At 39.9% G+C, this 16,560-nt stretch overlaps 1 protein-coding gene across 3 annotated transcripts in view; it reads left to right on the forward strand.

Annotated features, from left to right (window-relative positions):
- The first annotated feature begins 4,909 nt into the window (after nucleotides 1–4,909).
- Nucleotides 4,910–16,560, forward strand: part of LOC593797 (aspartyl/asparaginyl beta-hydroxylase) — a 45,031-nt gene continuing 33,380 nt past the window's right edge. Inside the window, exon 1 of one of the 3 annotated variants that reach the window (XM_030973863.1) lies at nucleotides 4,910–5,105. In XM_030973863.1, the coding sequence (XP_030829723.1) occupies nucleotides 5,033–5,105 (73 nt within the window). In that variant the 5' untranslated portion in view covers nucleotides 4,910–5,032. The remainder of the gene's footprint in view (nucleotides 5,106–16,560) is intronic. The other 2 variants (XM_030973862.1, XM_030973861.1) reach the window with 2 other exon arrangements.

Raw genomic sequence — 16,560 nt, forward strand, 5'->3', positions numbered from 1 at the left:
GCATTACGGAATACTTGCTTGGGGCAATACACAGCAAACTCTATTAAATAGACAAAATAAGTCTCTCCGTTTTATAATTATTTACAATTCTGTTATACTCTCACACGCAGACCCGTTATTTAATAGCAGACTATTAAAAACAAATGATCTATATATTTCACTTATTAGGACAATTTATGTATAACTACAGTAGAAAGACCCTTCACGGGACCCCTCCACATATATTTGATGGAGTCAGTGGCGTACGCAGGATTTTTTTCAAGGGGGGGGGGGGGTGTTTTAAAATTGGATGGCATCATTCATGTGAACCCCGCGAGGTTTTGCCCTTTGTTGTATATTGTATTACGTTTTCACTAACGATGAATTTACATTGTAATGTAATTTGTGTAGGTTTCCCACGTTTATTTAGGAGAATAGGAGATTGATATTGTTAAGTTGTTCGATAACATCACTCAGTTTGATTTGATTGGAGATATATCTCTTTAATGAAACAGTGTAAAGGCTATATTATAGTCTCAAACAAACGTAAAACATTAAACTTCAAGCTCACTCACAAATGATATATTGCGACACTTTCAAGGCTACTTATTATTTCAAGTTCATGTATATACAAACGGCAACAGCTTTCAATGTTAAATGTAAGTTCTTCTCACTTAAATAATTGGTCTGGAAACAATTATTTGCCCATTGTTGTATTGTATTACGTTTTCACTAACGATGAATTTACATTGTAATGTAATTTGTGTAGGTTTCCCACATTTATTTAGGAGAATAGGAGATTGATATTGTTAAGTTGTTCGATAACATCGCTCAGTTTGATTTGATTGGAGATATATCTCTTTAATGAAACAGAGCAGAGGCGGCGGAGCGACTTTCAAAGTAGGTGGGCACCAACAAAAAAGGGCACTTTCTGAGGGAAAAAGGGCACCTTCAAAGGGAAATCTCAAAGCGAAAATATACCATTTTTCAGACATTGGTATATACCCCTATATTGTGATTACATTATCATGGATGATTTCAATATTGCTTCTCTTTATTTTTTTCTCTTATCCTCAAGCGAGGTTTTTATTTCCATAATAGCAATACATATTTACATTAATAACTCAATGATTGAGTGAAACATAACATAGGCAGTTGCATTTGCATAGCATTTGCTTCTCTTTATACATCATATAAGATATTGCTTAAGCATCATACTTTGCAGTTGGGTGTGTTGGTCTGAAAACTCATTTGCGAGCGAGGAAAAATTTAAAGAGTTGTAAGGTCGCATTGCCAAAAATTACGTCTTAGAAAGAGAAAAAAACCAATCCTGATGGGGATATAAGCACATTCTCATGACGAAAGACCGAAAAGACCTTTGATAAGTAACATAATTATAACGTCTATAAATACGAGCGAGGGTAGCGAGCTTTGGGGGAAACTGCTCTCAATCGCTTAAAATTAGGGGCACGTTTAATGATGAGAGGAAAAGGGGACACTTATCGAAAGGGATAAGACACTATCTTATTAGAAAATAAAAGGAGCACGAGTCACAGTACAAAGGCTACAGAGGTGGAAATGGGGCACTTCTTACACCTAAAAAAGAGGCACTCACCAGGGATGAAAAAGGCACTTATGAGAATGGGAAATGGGCATTTGTCGACGGAAAGAGGCACCCATCAAATTATGATAGGGGCATTTATAAGAAGTAAAAAGGGGCATTTATGAAAAAGGGGTAGGTTTCTATTGGAAAGGGAAAGGGTACGTATCATTGTTAAAAGGGTAATAATCAGAGGTGAAAATGGGCACTAATCATATATCAAAAGAGGCACTTATTGGAATGAAAAAGGGGCACTAATAATAAAGGGAAATGAGCATTTGTTGAAAGAAAAGGGGCACCGGTCAGATTTAATTGGGACATTTATCGGAGGTGAAAGGGGCTTTTATGAGGAGGGGGACGTGGCTCTTATTAGAAAGAAAAAGAGGCACATGTTAAAATAAACGGGTCATTTACAAGAGGTGAAAAGGGGCACTTATCATAAGGAAAAGGGGCACGTATTAGAAAGGAAAGGGGCACAATCTTGTGAAAATATAAGAGTTAAAAAGAGGTAGTTATTAAAAGGGGAAGGGGCACTTCTACAAAGGAAAAGGGGCACTTGTCAAAGCAAAAGGGGCACCTCTCAGATGTGAATAGGGCAATTATCAGAGGTGAAGGGGGCGCTAATCAAAAGTTAAAAGGGACGCTTCTCGTACCTGAAAAGGGGCACTTACTACAGATTAAAAAGGGCACTTATGAGAATGAAAAAATGAAACTTATTGCAAAGGAAAATGCGAACTTGTCGAAGGAAAAGGGGTATGTGTCAAAATAAAAGGAGGACTTATCAGAGTTGGAAAGGGGAAGGGGCACTTTTACAAATTAATAGGGGCACTTGTCAAAGTAAAAGGAGCACTTTTCCTATGTAAAAAGGTGCGCTTCTTACAAAGTTAAAGGGACACTTTTCCTGTGTAAAAAGGGGCACTTTTGGGGTACTTGAAAAAGTGGGAGGCACTGTGCCCCCCCCCCCTGCGCCCGGGAGCGCCGCCTCTGAAACAGAGTAAAGGCTATATTATAGTCTCAAACAAACATTAACCATTAAACTTCAAGCTCACTCACACATGATATATTGCGACACTTTTAAGGCTACTTATTATTCTATATTAAATGTAAGTTCTTCTCACTTAAATCATTGGTCTGGAAACAATCATTTACCCATTGTTGTATATAATATCCATAACGATAAATATACATTGTAATGCAATTTTCAGGAAAACCATACTTGTTATTATTTTGTGATATAATACTAAAGCAAATCGCTTATCGATAGGATAATGTGAAGTACGTGTCAAATAATGAAATCATTACGATAACTGATAATCATATTGGCAATTTGTGTTGTGATTCTCATTGTTCCATGCATAGTTTTACATACTTTTTCAAAAATGCATAACTTTCTTATTAGTTATACGATTTTTCTCAAACTTTTTTGATTGGTTTGTCTGATTTTTCTGCTTCTATTGAAAGTAAAAAAAAATTTTTGGAGTGGACTTATCCTATGATAATGATGAAATTTATGAAGTGGTGAGACAGGTACGTACATAGGCCAGGGATGTTGAATACAACAGTGCAAACTATGATCTGTCCAGGCGCGTAAACAGGGGGGGTGTTTGGGGGGTTAAACCCCCCCCCCTTTGGTAATTTTGGGTGTGTAAACCCCCCTAAATTTCTCTAAACCCCCCCCCCTTTTGGATTTTTTTTTTAAATTTTTTTTTAATTAAAAAAAAAATATATATATATTCCCATGGTTGACCTAAAAAAGCTGACCTTACCCCCCCCCCCCCAACGGAGCAAAATGTCAAATTTTCAAATTTCGAGACCAAAAAAAAAAAAGAGTGACCTCTTCCCCCCCCCCCCCCCCGCTTATTCAGCAGCTGGCTGAGTCGTTGCGAAATTTTGGCCCGATTTATAAATGTTAAACCCCCCCCCCCCCCCCCCTTGAAAAAATCCTGCGTACGCGCCTGGATCTGTCTAAGTTTACCAAAGCCAGAACCATTGAGATTACAAGCCCGACGTTGCTCAAGCTGGTGGCAGAATTCCTGGAAAAGTCATATTATCTATGCTTTCAGGCTTCCTGGATTAAGATTAGCAACATTATTACATATTGCACATATTATATGCTAATTAGAGTATTATGCTAATTAGGCTAATTATACTACATATACATGGAATATCTTCTCAGGAATTAATGATTAGTCTTTCAAAAGTGATTTACAATGTTGTATTGCACTTTTTGCATTTTTAGGCTTTATAGATAACAGCGGCGGATCCAGGAATCTCTTACCGGGGGGGGGGGGGGGGGGGGGGGAGGGGCACAAAATCGCATGGGGTGAAATATATGAAAAACGATGGAGCGAGGCGTCAGCGGCGAGGGAGCGGAGCGACCAAGCGGGGGTGGGTCTGGGAGGGGGTCAGAACCCCCTCCCTGAGTAAATCCCTGAGTAAAATCGCGCCGACCGATTACGCTCATTGGGCGGGGGTGGGGGTGGGGGGGGGGGGGGTTGTAAGCAATATCCCCCTTTTAGCCACCCGAAATTTGAATATCGCATCGACCGATATTTCGTTCAGTTGGGGGGGAGGGGGGGGGGGTGTTCAGGAGCGTTAATTTTTTTAATACTCAGCACCCCCCGTAAAAGGCTTATGAAAAAAAAAATTGACGGGGGGGGGGGGGGGGGGGGTTAACCCCCAAAACACCCCCCCCCCCTTGCGTACGCGCCTGGATTGAGTTAATGCCATATTCCCCCTAAATCGGTCATTTCATGATTACCCAAGTATAGACGGTGTAACGAGTCTCACCTACCACTCCTTATATTAGAACTTTAATAGCAGAGAAGTCTTTTATATGTATGATGATCCTAGATTTTTTCTTTCAAGAAAATAAGAAAAATTGCTCAAATCATGTTGTCACGCACAATAATCTGATAACAGCTGGCAATCATCTTAATTTTTTTATTTGGGTCTTCATCATCTGCTCGATTATAGGCCTACCTCTTCTTTTGTCATGATTTGTCCTGCTTTCCTTCCTCCCCCCCCCCCACCTTTCCTTCTTCTATTATCTGTTTTGTTAAATGTATTTCCCCTACAATTCAATAGATATATCGCGTCCCCTGAAAAAAAGGGGGCTTTGACCACCCCCTCTTCCCCCCCCCACCCACCACAGCATTATTGTGAAAGAATTCTAGATTCTAGAGAACATTCGACATTAGTACGTTATGATCGACATTGAGAGGAGATGAGTAAAAAATATGCGCGCGAAGTGAGAGTCCAAGCATGCACAGTATGAATGCAACTCAACTAGCACACACACCAACGTCAACCTGCGCGATTGCGTCGGTATAGTTAAAGCAATTTGGATGCACCTGCTGCTGCACAAAGTTAACTTTGGGACATATCGATTGACAGCAGCACTCGGCACATCACTTATTTAAGAGAAGGCAGAGTCATTTTTTGTTGGGAAATATGGGGAAAAACCAGGATGCGAGAAAGCGGAAAGTTTCCTCGAGAAATGGAAGCAGTGGTCGTGGAAATGGAGGTGAGTGTCCCTCCTCTTTTCTGTTCCCCCTATTTTGTCGATCATCTCCAGTTTGTTACGTTCAGCTGCTGTAGCTGGTGGTGGTAGCTACACATGGAGTCATGGACTCGGAAGGGGCTGGGCTGGGGGAGCTCGTGGCTCAATTATGAACGCGCTACTGTTATTCGCTACTGTGTGTAATTGTTGCTTTCAAAGTAAACAACGCGCAACGCTCGTAGGCAAAGTGAAGAATTCTACATGCATCTCAGTTTCATTTTTTCCCTGCATGTGCATTGGTGTTAATGTAAACAAATATAAGATTTAAACAAAATATCATCGACATTTGGCATTGTCATTGGGCCATGGCATTGGCTAACTAAATTACTGGTGTGAAATTATTTTATGTTGACAAGTAAAACCCTGTCACAAATACAATTAGGATGTACAGTTTAGTGTGAATGTCAGTTCTAACCTGGCTTAATTCAACATTAAGCTAATTTATAATAAATTACCTGAATCAATGTGCCTACATGTAAGATGATGCCCAGTATTACTATCTAAAGGCTTTGCGAGCGCTGGATCTGGAATATGCGTCATCCGCTTGGAGTCCACTTTATACAACGAAGAATATTGAGAAGTTAGAGAAGGTGCAGGGCTGCAGGCCAAATGCTAGACAGAAATAACCGTCTGATATATTATGGGTCATTTCTTTAATAAAACTGACATTTGTTGACATTCCCCAATACTAGGGAGGCCAATGCCCGGGCGTAAGGCTTCTACGCCTACGATTTGTGCGCTCGTCGTCCAAGTCAGAAAATTACCAGAAGAAAATAAAAGGGGAAAAAAAAGAAAACAAATATCTATCGAATAAAATGTATAACAAATACACAATTACACACTCCACAACATACCTATAATCACGGATCTGTAATGGTCTTTCACCATTTGTTGACGATCTTGCAGATTTTGATGTATTTTGATCCAATAATTGCGCTAGCAGACGAAAATAACGGACGCACGAGAGAAACTAGACGGGTCCTAGAGGGCGATGAGGTTAGCTCACTAAAATCCTTCTCAACGACTGAAGGTAGCGCCTAAAAATATGGAATCAATTTAATATCAAAGAACTTTTGATAGAGATTAACATATCAGTTGTGCACAAATGTCACTTTTAACAACTAGAAAATATAACGAAAAAGGATTATATCTTTTTAATTGCAGATTTTTACAAACTGCACAATCAAAGGTAGATAGAGTACGATGTTTTTGTCAATCTTGCGTTGGTTTGAGCCCCATAGCTAGAGCCATCTCAAATTGGGGAGCAAAACTGTGAACAAACACGTCATTGTTCCAGCCCAAAATAGAAGTCTTGCGACATCATAATATGAATATGTATGAGGTCCGGTCTCATCGCGCGCAAAACAAATTTGACGTAGTCTCACACATAGTACCTTTTTCTCAGCACTAGACACCAGTGTCATGCAGTAATGTATGAGAAGTGTAAAAAAAGACATTTCAGTAAAAAAAAAAAGTCTACGTGAGCAGTCTATACTCCAATTGAGAAGTGTAATGAATGCCATGATTTGAACGTGTGTGTTTTAGTGTATGATATCATCATGGTTAGTGAGAGAGAGAGAGAGAGAGAGAGAGGGAGAGAAATATCTCCGTCAGTACACTCTATCAATGCGTGCAGTCCTATTGACTATTCGCTGCAACTGTTGGATTTATCGATCGTATTGTGTTCGCTGCAACTGTTGGATTTTGCAGTGTCAGATTGATCTTTACTCATGAGGAAATAATTGGAATACATATCAAAACTAAGGTAGGCCTATTTATTTATTTCAATCATTTTCTTAATTTACAATGAGTGGTTTTCGAGCTTTCTCTCATTATGGCATGGCTAGCATGGCTCGATTGCGGCTTGCATGCAATTACCGTACGTGGACGGCCTGTAGTGTGTCGGTGTGTGCGACTAATTCAAGGCTAGCCGGTGATGATGAATGTACTTTCGCGCGAAGTTTTGAACTTGTTGTCCGGGCAATGACCATGATGACACGCCCATTCCCTCGGGCCTGTCTAATTCTCGACGTAATTTTTGGGACCATGAAATTGATTGTTTCAAGGCTCTTGCGTACGGCCAAGCGTAGAAGGAAGGGAGTGCTTAAAAGCTGGATATCTCCTATTTTATGGAACTTCTGGAGTCGGCAGATGGGTGAGTTTTCTTAGTGAAAGTAAATGCTTTCTTTTAATCTTTGTTTTATTTTAAACAAATTCGTAATTAAAAAGTTAGATTTGGGCATTGGCCTCCCTACCAATACAGATGGTAACCCAGATGACTCGCACAGGGGGGAGGGGGGGGGGGATAGATTGAACCCATTCTGTAGGCCTACCTCTTTCTTCCCTGATTTTCTTTATTTAGATCTAATTTTCTGATTTATAAATCAGATAGAAAAAAAACTATGTATATATTCTTCTCCAATGTCCAGTTATGCAAGCTTTTATTACTTATTTCTAAATGCGAAACTTAGGGCTTACTTATATGAGTTATCCAATTTTTATCTCGGAACCGTGAAACGGTACGTTTATGCAGTCAAACTGGTAATCTATGACATGACCCAGCCAATATATTTCCGAGACAACCTACCAAAACGTAGCCAATGGCCAATCAGAGCACTCGTTTAATATTGGATTTATGAATATTCATATATCACTGGGTCAAGCCAGGCTGACTCGTACGTAGCTATTGGACGTTCGAAATTGATTTACGATCTAAATGAGGAAGCTATCGTAAGTCAAAATCAAAGTAGATATTTCTGTGTTATTTTTCATTTTTTAATATAATTCATTGGAATATTGCAGCCAAAGTGAATATATGAGAAATGAGGATGTAAAGAGTGAAAATCCTGTTGCATCTCATTCAGCGCTCAAAATACACGGGGGCGGTGGGCGATTCGCCCCCGTGAGCTCCATAATCGCCCCCGTCAGGTTGCTCACGGGGGCGATTGCAAAATTAAAAATCGCCCCCGTGGAATTATAAAATTAAGATTATCTTTTCTGATATAACTTTAACACAATATTGAGTATTAATTTTCAAACCTTAAACCAATGAAATGGAACTTAGATGGCGCTTTCTCTACCATCTCTACGAGTATTCCCGATACAAACAACGGAAGCTCGCGGTGCGGCCGTCAGCACAGTGGCTATACTGCGCTGGTAGTACCGGTGTGCACGCTGACCCCTAATATCTGCTGGACTCTTGGAGATCGACAATCGCGCAAGGACTGAAACAAGTTTTTCGTTGTGAAAGTTTGAATCCTCTGAAATCTGGTGATTCTTAAAGACCAGCAAATAATGTAACCCGACCAGTAAATCAATATTGAGAAGAAGAAGAAGGCATAAGATGTTGCAGGGGCGGATCTATGTGGTTTAGGGGGTTAACCCCCCCCCTCCCCCTTGTGCTGCCAAGGAAAAATGTGATGTGCACAGAAAAATGCTATCATGTGTCCAGACCTACACAGTATTAATATTAAACACAGGAAAATATCACTAACGGATGTTCAAAAAAGCACCAAAAAATCGCCTCGCCGCTTTGCGGCTCGTGGACGATGATCCGCATGTTAGTAAATGCCAGGAAAACACCACTTACAGGGGTTCAAAATAGCAACAACAAAAATCGCCTCGCCGATACGCGGCTCGTGGACGATGCTCCACATCGTATTTGGGGTACCCCCCCCCCCACCCTTAGCAAAAAGCTTGATCCGCCCCTGTGTTTTGGAAGGATATGGTAAAGACTAAAAGTAAAGAAAGAATGTAAATAAGGTTGCTCCGAATAATGCAGAGGAAATTATGAGCAAAACGGGAAGAAATGGAGAAAATGTCCTCACGGGGATAAAGTCAATAACAGCTATGTAACAAGTAAATTTCTAAGAGGAAAAATACCGACTTAGATAAATGATAATGATAAAATACCAAGGGGTTTCACGGGTACCAATTCAATGGAAATTTGTATTAAAATAAGAGCCCCCGTCAGCACTAAAAGCGCCCCCGTGAGAAGGCTCACGGGGGCTCTTTTTTTTTTTGGAAGAGCCCCCGTGCGCAAAAAATTAATTTGAGCCCTGATCTCATTCATTGCGGTACGGCCGAACCGAACCATTTGTTCTACTCAGTCCCCATAGGACGTACTTCAGTCTATGTATAGAGGCGGTCAGAGGAGCCAGATGCAATCTCAGTGGAACAACAGTCGATATCAGAGACTGAATTAAAGCTTTCGGTCTAGCCAAATGCTTACATCTTGGTTACGAGGTCATTCCTATTGAGCCATGGAAGGGGAGAAGAGCAATAACAGATCTTTACTTTGTACAAATACCTTAATAGTTATTACATACATGTGTAACTCCAGCACAAAGATTTTTCTCCCATCCAAATAAGGAACTAAGAGGGCATTCCAGACTTCCAAGAACACAACTGGCTGGCCACTTTTATTCCAACATAGTGGTCCAACCTTGGAATAATCTACATGTACCAGGGGCCAGTTCCTAGAAACCGTCATAAGTCTAACTTCTTGACTATCCCATTGAAATGTGTGTTAATTCTATAACATATGTTTCAATGGGATAGTCAAGAAGTTAGACTTATGACGGTTTCTAGGAACAGGCCCCAGACAAAGTTGTGTCTGCACCTACAGTGGCGACTTTTAAGAGTCAACTGTGAGCCCTTCTCTTAGGAATAGAGAGCTATAACCTACATGTACCAAGTAGTCACAGGTCTGTTCCTGAACATAGTAATTTAATTCATAATTTGATTAGACTGGAGCCAAATGTTTAATGCATGCACATGTTTACAACCTTAAAGTTTTAAAAAGAAAGAAGTTAATTTATGAGAGAGAGAGAGAGAGAGGGGGGGGGGGGGGGGGGGGGGGAGGAGGGAGAGAGAGAGAGAGGAGGGGGGGGGGGGAGGAAGAGAGAGAGAGGGAGGGAGTAACCTTGTATTTTGTAAGTGGTGTGTATAGATGCAATTGTTGAGGGAAAGTGAATGAACATATAGGGTAAAGGGGAATTATGATTAGAATATTGACTAGAATAAAACAACTTTTGTGGTAAGATTTGATCTCAAGAAAATGTGCTGTCTAAACCCGGCCCCCCCACTCAGTGTTATTTAGGGTACGCATATGCGTGTTCCAACCGACCCCCCCTTTTCAGCAAAAGTCCGGTGTGTAAAGTTAATACGGCTCGACCTTTTTCTTTTGTATACGAGCCTTTTTCCGCACCCCCCCCCCCCTTTTCAGCAAAAGTCCGGTGTGTAAAGTCAATACGGCTCAACCTTTTTCTTTTGTTACGAAAAGGACATTTTGGCAACACGCATGCGGTCATTTTGAAACCTGAGTGGGGGGGCCGGGTGTCTAAATAAAAGTTATGAGAAAGGAAAAAAAAACTGGTTACATCCTGGTTACTTGATAATGTTCATGTTCAGAGCTAATTTGTTTTCTAAGTTAGGAGTACACATACTGTTATGTGAAGTGTATAAATTTTTTGTGGTTAATTGGTGTGTGACACAATATTTACGCTTCACAGCGACTGGCAGAACGAGTTTAAAACTGAATCCCTTGGTACACATTAGCGCAGACTGCATTTTTTTATTCACCAAGTCACACCAAATTCTATGGAGTAATACATGCAGTCACGCATGACACAGTATGAGAGCTAGTGTCTACCCAGTAGCCGATCGCTCATGCATTTGGCTTTCACAGATAATTGAACTGTGTACTCAGTCATGCAAGAATAGTGGTTATTGCCTTTAGAAAAACATTTTAGTAGCATATAGGGTGCTTGAGTTATTACAGGAGGGAAATTCCTAAATCTCTACCGAATTCAAAATCCAGGGGGAAAAGTCACAAAAGTTATGATATGATCAGCTTTCAAAATGTTTTGTGTTTCATCGTTTTTATTCATATGAGAGTAGGAAATTTGATAGCCCCGGTCGGGAGCAGATTGAGGCTCCGATAAGACCTTAAAATCCTGTGGAAATACACAATCAGTATAGGCCCGTCTTCACTATCTCGAAATTGCCAAATATCCAGCTATTTGAACTATCCCGATCGCAAACTATCCAGCTAATTTGTGTCTTCATTGGACCGAAGTAGCAAATTAACTGGATAGTTGGTCGGGATAATATCCCAAGATATCTCGGTCTAGTTTGCAAAATATCCCACTATTCCCCAACTAGCGAGATAGTTTGCGACCGTCTTCATATAGGGTATTAAAATAACTACCCTAAAGATTTTGATCCTCCTTTTCAGAAAGTTATTTAAGCAGATGATGTACATGTATGTATGGTGCTCAATGTGTATGGATCCAGCCATTATTTAACCACAGTGTACTTGTAAACAATTTGTACATTGTACTTCCTTTTATAAACATACATGTATATGCATGCAAAGGAACCTTTTTCATTGAAACTTATTAAATGACTATGGTATTGTGAGTGTGCATGCAGTTGTGTGTGCATGCAGGAACCATAAAGATTGAAAAAAGACCCATTTTCTTTTATGTGCCAACTTTATAGGGCTATCAACAATAAAGACAGACTCCCAAGAGTGTTTGTGAGCTCACTAGGCCTGTTTTCATCAGGTCGAGATTGCCAAATATCCCTCTATTTGGACTATCCCGATTGCTAATTATCCAGTTAATTTGCGTCTTCATCAGCCCGAAGTTGCAATTAGCGGGATATTTGGTCAAGATAATCATCCCAAAATATCTTGGGCTAGTTTGCAAAATTACCCGCTATTTGTCCGGTGCGTCTTCACCAGCCCGAAGACTTGCACTATACGCGAACACTGAGCAAAATATCTTGAGTTTCAAGTTTCAAGGTCAAATCTGGAGCTGATGAGGACGCGATTTGTAACTTCAAGATTATTTCCCAAATCAGAAATAGCGGGCTATTTGGCAATCTCAAGCTGATGAAGTCAGGCCTATACTGAGCTGATTCCATCTCTGTTTAAACTTTGATTGTAACTTTGATTATTAAACTGAACTCTTACCTGCTACTTTAATTGTGCTTATTTCACTCTTGGTCATGCAGGAATAAAAATTTCCCTGATATCATCTCAGCTCATTTTGTTATTTTAGTATCAATTATTTGTGCATACAATTTACTGTAGGTCTAAAATGTACATTGTACGCCTACTGGTAATACTTTTTCAGTTGCTCAATATTTTCTCTGGGGTTATTTTGTCAAAAATTTCAGATTAAGGTTAGGGACAGGGTTCCTTCAAGCTTGTAGTTTGGGTTTAAGCTCAGGGTTAGGTAAGGTGTAGATGGTTGAAGGGGTTCAAATCACAATGAACATGACTGACAAAGAAAGCGGACAAAATATACAGTTCCTCAGGTAGACAAAGGAACATCCCTTCACTGCTATTATGTAAAAATGAGTAGAACAGGTGTTCCATGCATATTCACCTTTTTACATAATAGCAGTGAAGGGATGTTCCTTTGTCTACCTGAGGAACTGTATATTTTGTCCGCTATCTTTGTCCGCCATGTTCATAGTGAATACTGTAGGATAATAACGCAGAGCAATTGTCGCTGTGGCACGTGTCATACTTGTATCCACTTTTCCTACTCACCCTTGGCGCTGTTTCGTAAAAGTTGTTGTCAATAACAAGTTACGATAGTTGTTAAAAGCTACTGAAATCCTTGCATCTGATTGGCTGTGAGCAGATTTGTCATGGATCTGTGGCAGTTGTTATCGATAACAAGTTTTATGAAACAGGGCCCTAGTGTATAGGGCTCCACTCAAACTTTTTCCATGCATTGAGCCTTCAGACATTTTGAAATTGGGGGGGGGGACCTACATGTTCCTGTACATGAAGATTGTGTGTGCCCGCCAAGTGTCCTGGGCACCTATTAGTGTTGAGCACTGCCTATATTCATTCACCTTTACAATACCTTCATGTACATATGTACAGTTGATTTTACTGGTTGATTCATGAACATATGCATGAATCTACCAATGATGTGTTGATATGAACAGAGTTTACTTAATTCTCATCCTCAACAAGCTTGGGTAAAGGTAGGCCTACAGGTACTCCTAGATGTATCATTATTCAGAGTCTATTTGCAGAGCTTTCAACTTCGAGTGCGAAAGCACACAAGGTTTAAACCCTCGCTTTGTCTTCTTCTCTGTCTGTTGTAGTGAGAGAGGAGGGTTGCAGTGTTTGCGGTTATGTTTGCGCTTTCTTGAGTCCAGACTTCCTTCCTTTTGTTTATTTTTAGTCTAAACATACAAACAGGGAATATACAGAAGGAACAGACCATAGACAGACACTTTTCAACTATCTGTCAAATTGTCAGACCTGCGCTATGCTTCTTCTCTTCTTGAAGCATCAGTTTGCACAGTGCAGAGCTACCAAGTATCATGCATTAGGCATGACATCACGCATTTCGAGGGTCTGAAAATGCTCTTACGCACGATGCGCGCTAGATTTTGAAAAAACGCTATACCTTATACGTGTGTTATACCCTCGCACGCGCGCTTGCACGCCGAATCATGAAAATGTCACGCATTGTCGATCTTTGAATCTTTGAACTTGGCGTCTCTGACAGTATGGTCAAGTTTTGCGAAACACCAGAGGTACATGTAGATTGAGATACTGTTTTGTGGATTCTCCAATAAAAAAGTAATTGCAGTAATACCTCCACTCGTTGTTATTTTCTCAAATGAGTGAATGAACAATAAATCCCTTTTCTCAGTTGTTTTAACAATAAAAATATGGGGTATGTTTTTAGAACCAAATAGATCTCTTTGATAGAACACATTTCTAGTTCTACCATGCAAGGTGCTAAAGGCCATCAAGTATTTACCCCGGCAGTGCTAGCCTACAGATTTACAGCAGAATGGTAGAAATGAAAGAAAGGTTGTTGTTGTTGTTGTTGTTGTTGTTGTTTTGTGGGGGGGGGGGGGGACATGTACATGTATTACGCAATTTGGGTACAAAGTTCAACAAGAGTGTTCAAACTGACTACTGTATGTACATGTACATTATGTAGGCTTCAATCATAGTGCCTTGTTTACATATACAAGTCAAAGAGGATCCAAGACGGTGCAATAGTAGAACTCTTGGCTAAATGTATTTGTCCTTCTAAATGGCTCACTGTAATCTGTATATTCCCTGTCTCGCCATCAAGGGCGCATAACTTTTTGGGCACATGCCTGAATTCATTATCTTGTTTCTGCACTTTGGCAAACTTCTAGAACGTTTGTAGGAAACTTTGATTCCTGCTTTGTTCCTACAGCTGTGTAAAGTTTAAAGGAATGCATGTGCTCAAATTGAAGCCTTTAAAGGTGCATTTGGGGGGGGGGGGGTAATTTTTAGGAAAAGTCTAGCAGTTGTACTGTTCAGGACAGATTTAAAACAAAGAGCAATCCTGTATGCATGGACTTTCCAGCAAAAATATTTCCAAATGCTCCTCACTCTTTCCCCTCTCTCTCTCTCTCTCTCTCTCTCTCTCTTTCTCTCTCTCTCCCGCTATATTATTTTCCCTCTCTTTTTTCTCCCAGAAGCTACTTGTACCTGCTCCATCCCTAGTTCCCCTCCTTCTCAGTTAGTCCCCTTTTCTTATCCATGTCAGAAACCGTTCCCCTTTTCAAGTGTAATTTTCTTCTTTTCCTCTGTTTTGAGTACCGGTAACCATAATTATGTTTGCCATGATTTTCTCCCTAATGGCTGAATCTATCAACCTCTCTCCGTCATATATCCTACTACTCTCTTTAAACCTGCATGGTTTCCTTTTGAGCTATTTTAATGGGGCAACTTCACACTTTGGTGATCTCAACCGGTTATCCCTGCTTCCCGGTGAGTTCCTGGAACAGATGATTCAGTCAACATTTACCCAGGTTACACCTGTATATGATTTGTATCATATTATGTGCATGACACTTCACAAAATATGAAGTTAGAAGAATGGATACTGCTACTTTCTGAATATTGTATATTCATAATCATTGATTTGTACATGTATATAAATAGTTTATCAAAATTCACATTTATCATGATTTTTAACTGACAAAATTTACTCTGTATAACTTGGACGCTGGTGTGAGGAAATAAGATTCTTAAAGGGACTTTGTAACATTGTTCAGATGAGAGATAGTGGTGCTAAGGTAGTGACTTCAATGCTAGATGTACAATTAAAGATAATCTGAAAATTTGAGTAAAAACAAATCATTATTCATGGTACAAATTGCGAAAAACTGATCTGATCGATTCCTTAATTCTCCCAACTATATTATTCTACTTCTATTCTGCTACAGGTTTGTCAAAGGGCGCGTTCATGCTTGATTTTGAAGGCAGAATGAGCGATTTGTAACGCTCATCGTAAACGCTCATCGTAATCGCAGTTCCACGCAACGAAAAAAATACACGGTGGCGACGGGCGATTCGCCCCCTAAACCTCTGAAATCGCCACGGTAAAAATCAAGACGAGGGCGAAAAAAAATCAATATATCTTGAAAAATCGCCCCCGCCATAAATTGATATTCCCTATGAATTAATAAACCAATTTATTGATGTGTCTGAGTGAAATCTCCGTTCCAACTACCAACTCCAAAACTAGAAAGTTCCATCAACATTTTAAAAGTTTTGTGAGTTGCAGCGGATCGGCGGTCGTACCTACTGTAGCTAGATCTACAGCGGTATCCGCCTGCCTGCGCCTAAGCTCCCGGCGGCCGGACAGGCCACCGGCCCCGATGTAGTTTCGTGCACAGCATGAATGCATACGCAGTTCGCACACGTTCACAATACACAGAAACGTATTAGCTCAGCTCCAGCGCGCGCCCGCACACTCCTTGTATGAAGCAAATAAGTATTTGCGAGTGACGAGAGCTCAACTGCTAGCGACCAAATTGGTACGTAATATGTTTATTTAGTCTTTTTTTTGGCCCTAATTTTTATCATGGACAATGCAATCCCATTAAAAAAAATGTTATTCCGTCTAAAATTGTGTTATTTATAAGTTAAAACCATTAAATGCGAGTATATTTTTACTGTTGTCCCACATACTGATATATTTGTAATAACGAAACGTGCAAAATCATTGCCGGATTTTTTCCTGTAAAATCGGTATAAAGCAAGTTTCGTACACAGAAATTGAATTTTGTTATAAAAAAACCGTAAATAAATATATAAAGGATGTTCCTACTCCTCAGAATCTTTCTTACAACTGTTTAATTAAATTAAATTATTTATATACGATCGATGCCAGGCCAATTGTCATGAGTGATGACATCAATTTCTGTCTACGAAATGAAACTAGCTTTGGCTTGGCCTTTAGAATTAGAGTCTATAAAAAAAAAATAAGGCCATGATTTTGCATGTTTCGGCATAACCGAGACCCTACATCGGTATGTGGGACAACAGTAAAAATATTTACTCACATTTAATGGTTATAAATGGTCTAAATAACACAATTTTAAAGGGAGT

This window comes from Strongylocentrotus purpuratus, unplaced genomic scaffold (assembly GCF_000002235.5).
Source record: "Strongylocentrotus purpuratus isolate Spur 01 unplaced genomic scaffold, Spur_5.0 spur5_scaffold_7, whole genome shotgun sequence".
NCBI classification, from domain to species: Eukaryota; Metazoa; Echinodermata; class Echinoidea; order Camarodonta; family Strongylocentrotidae; genus Strongylocentrotus; species Strongylocentrotus purpuratus.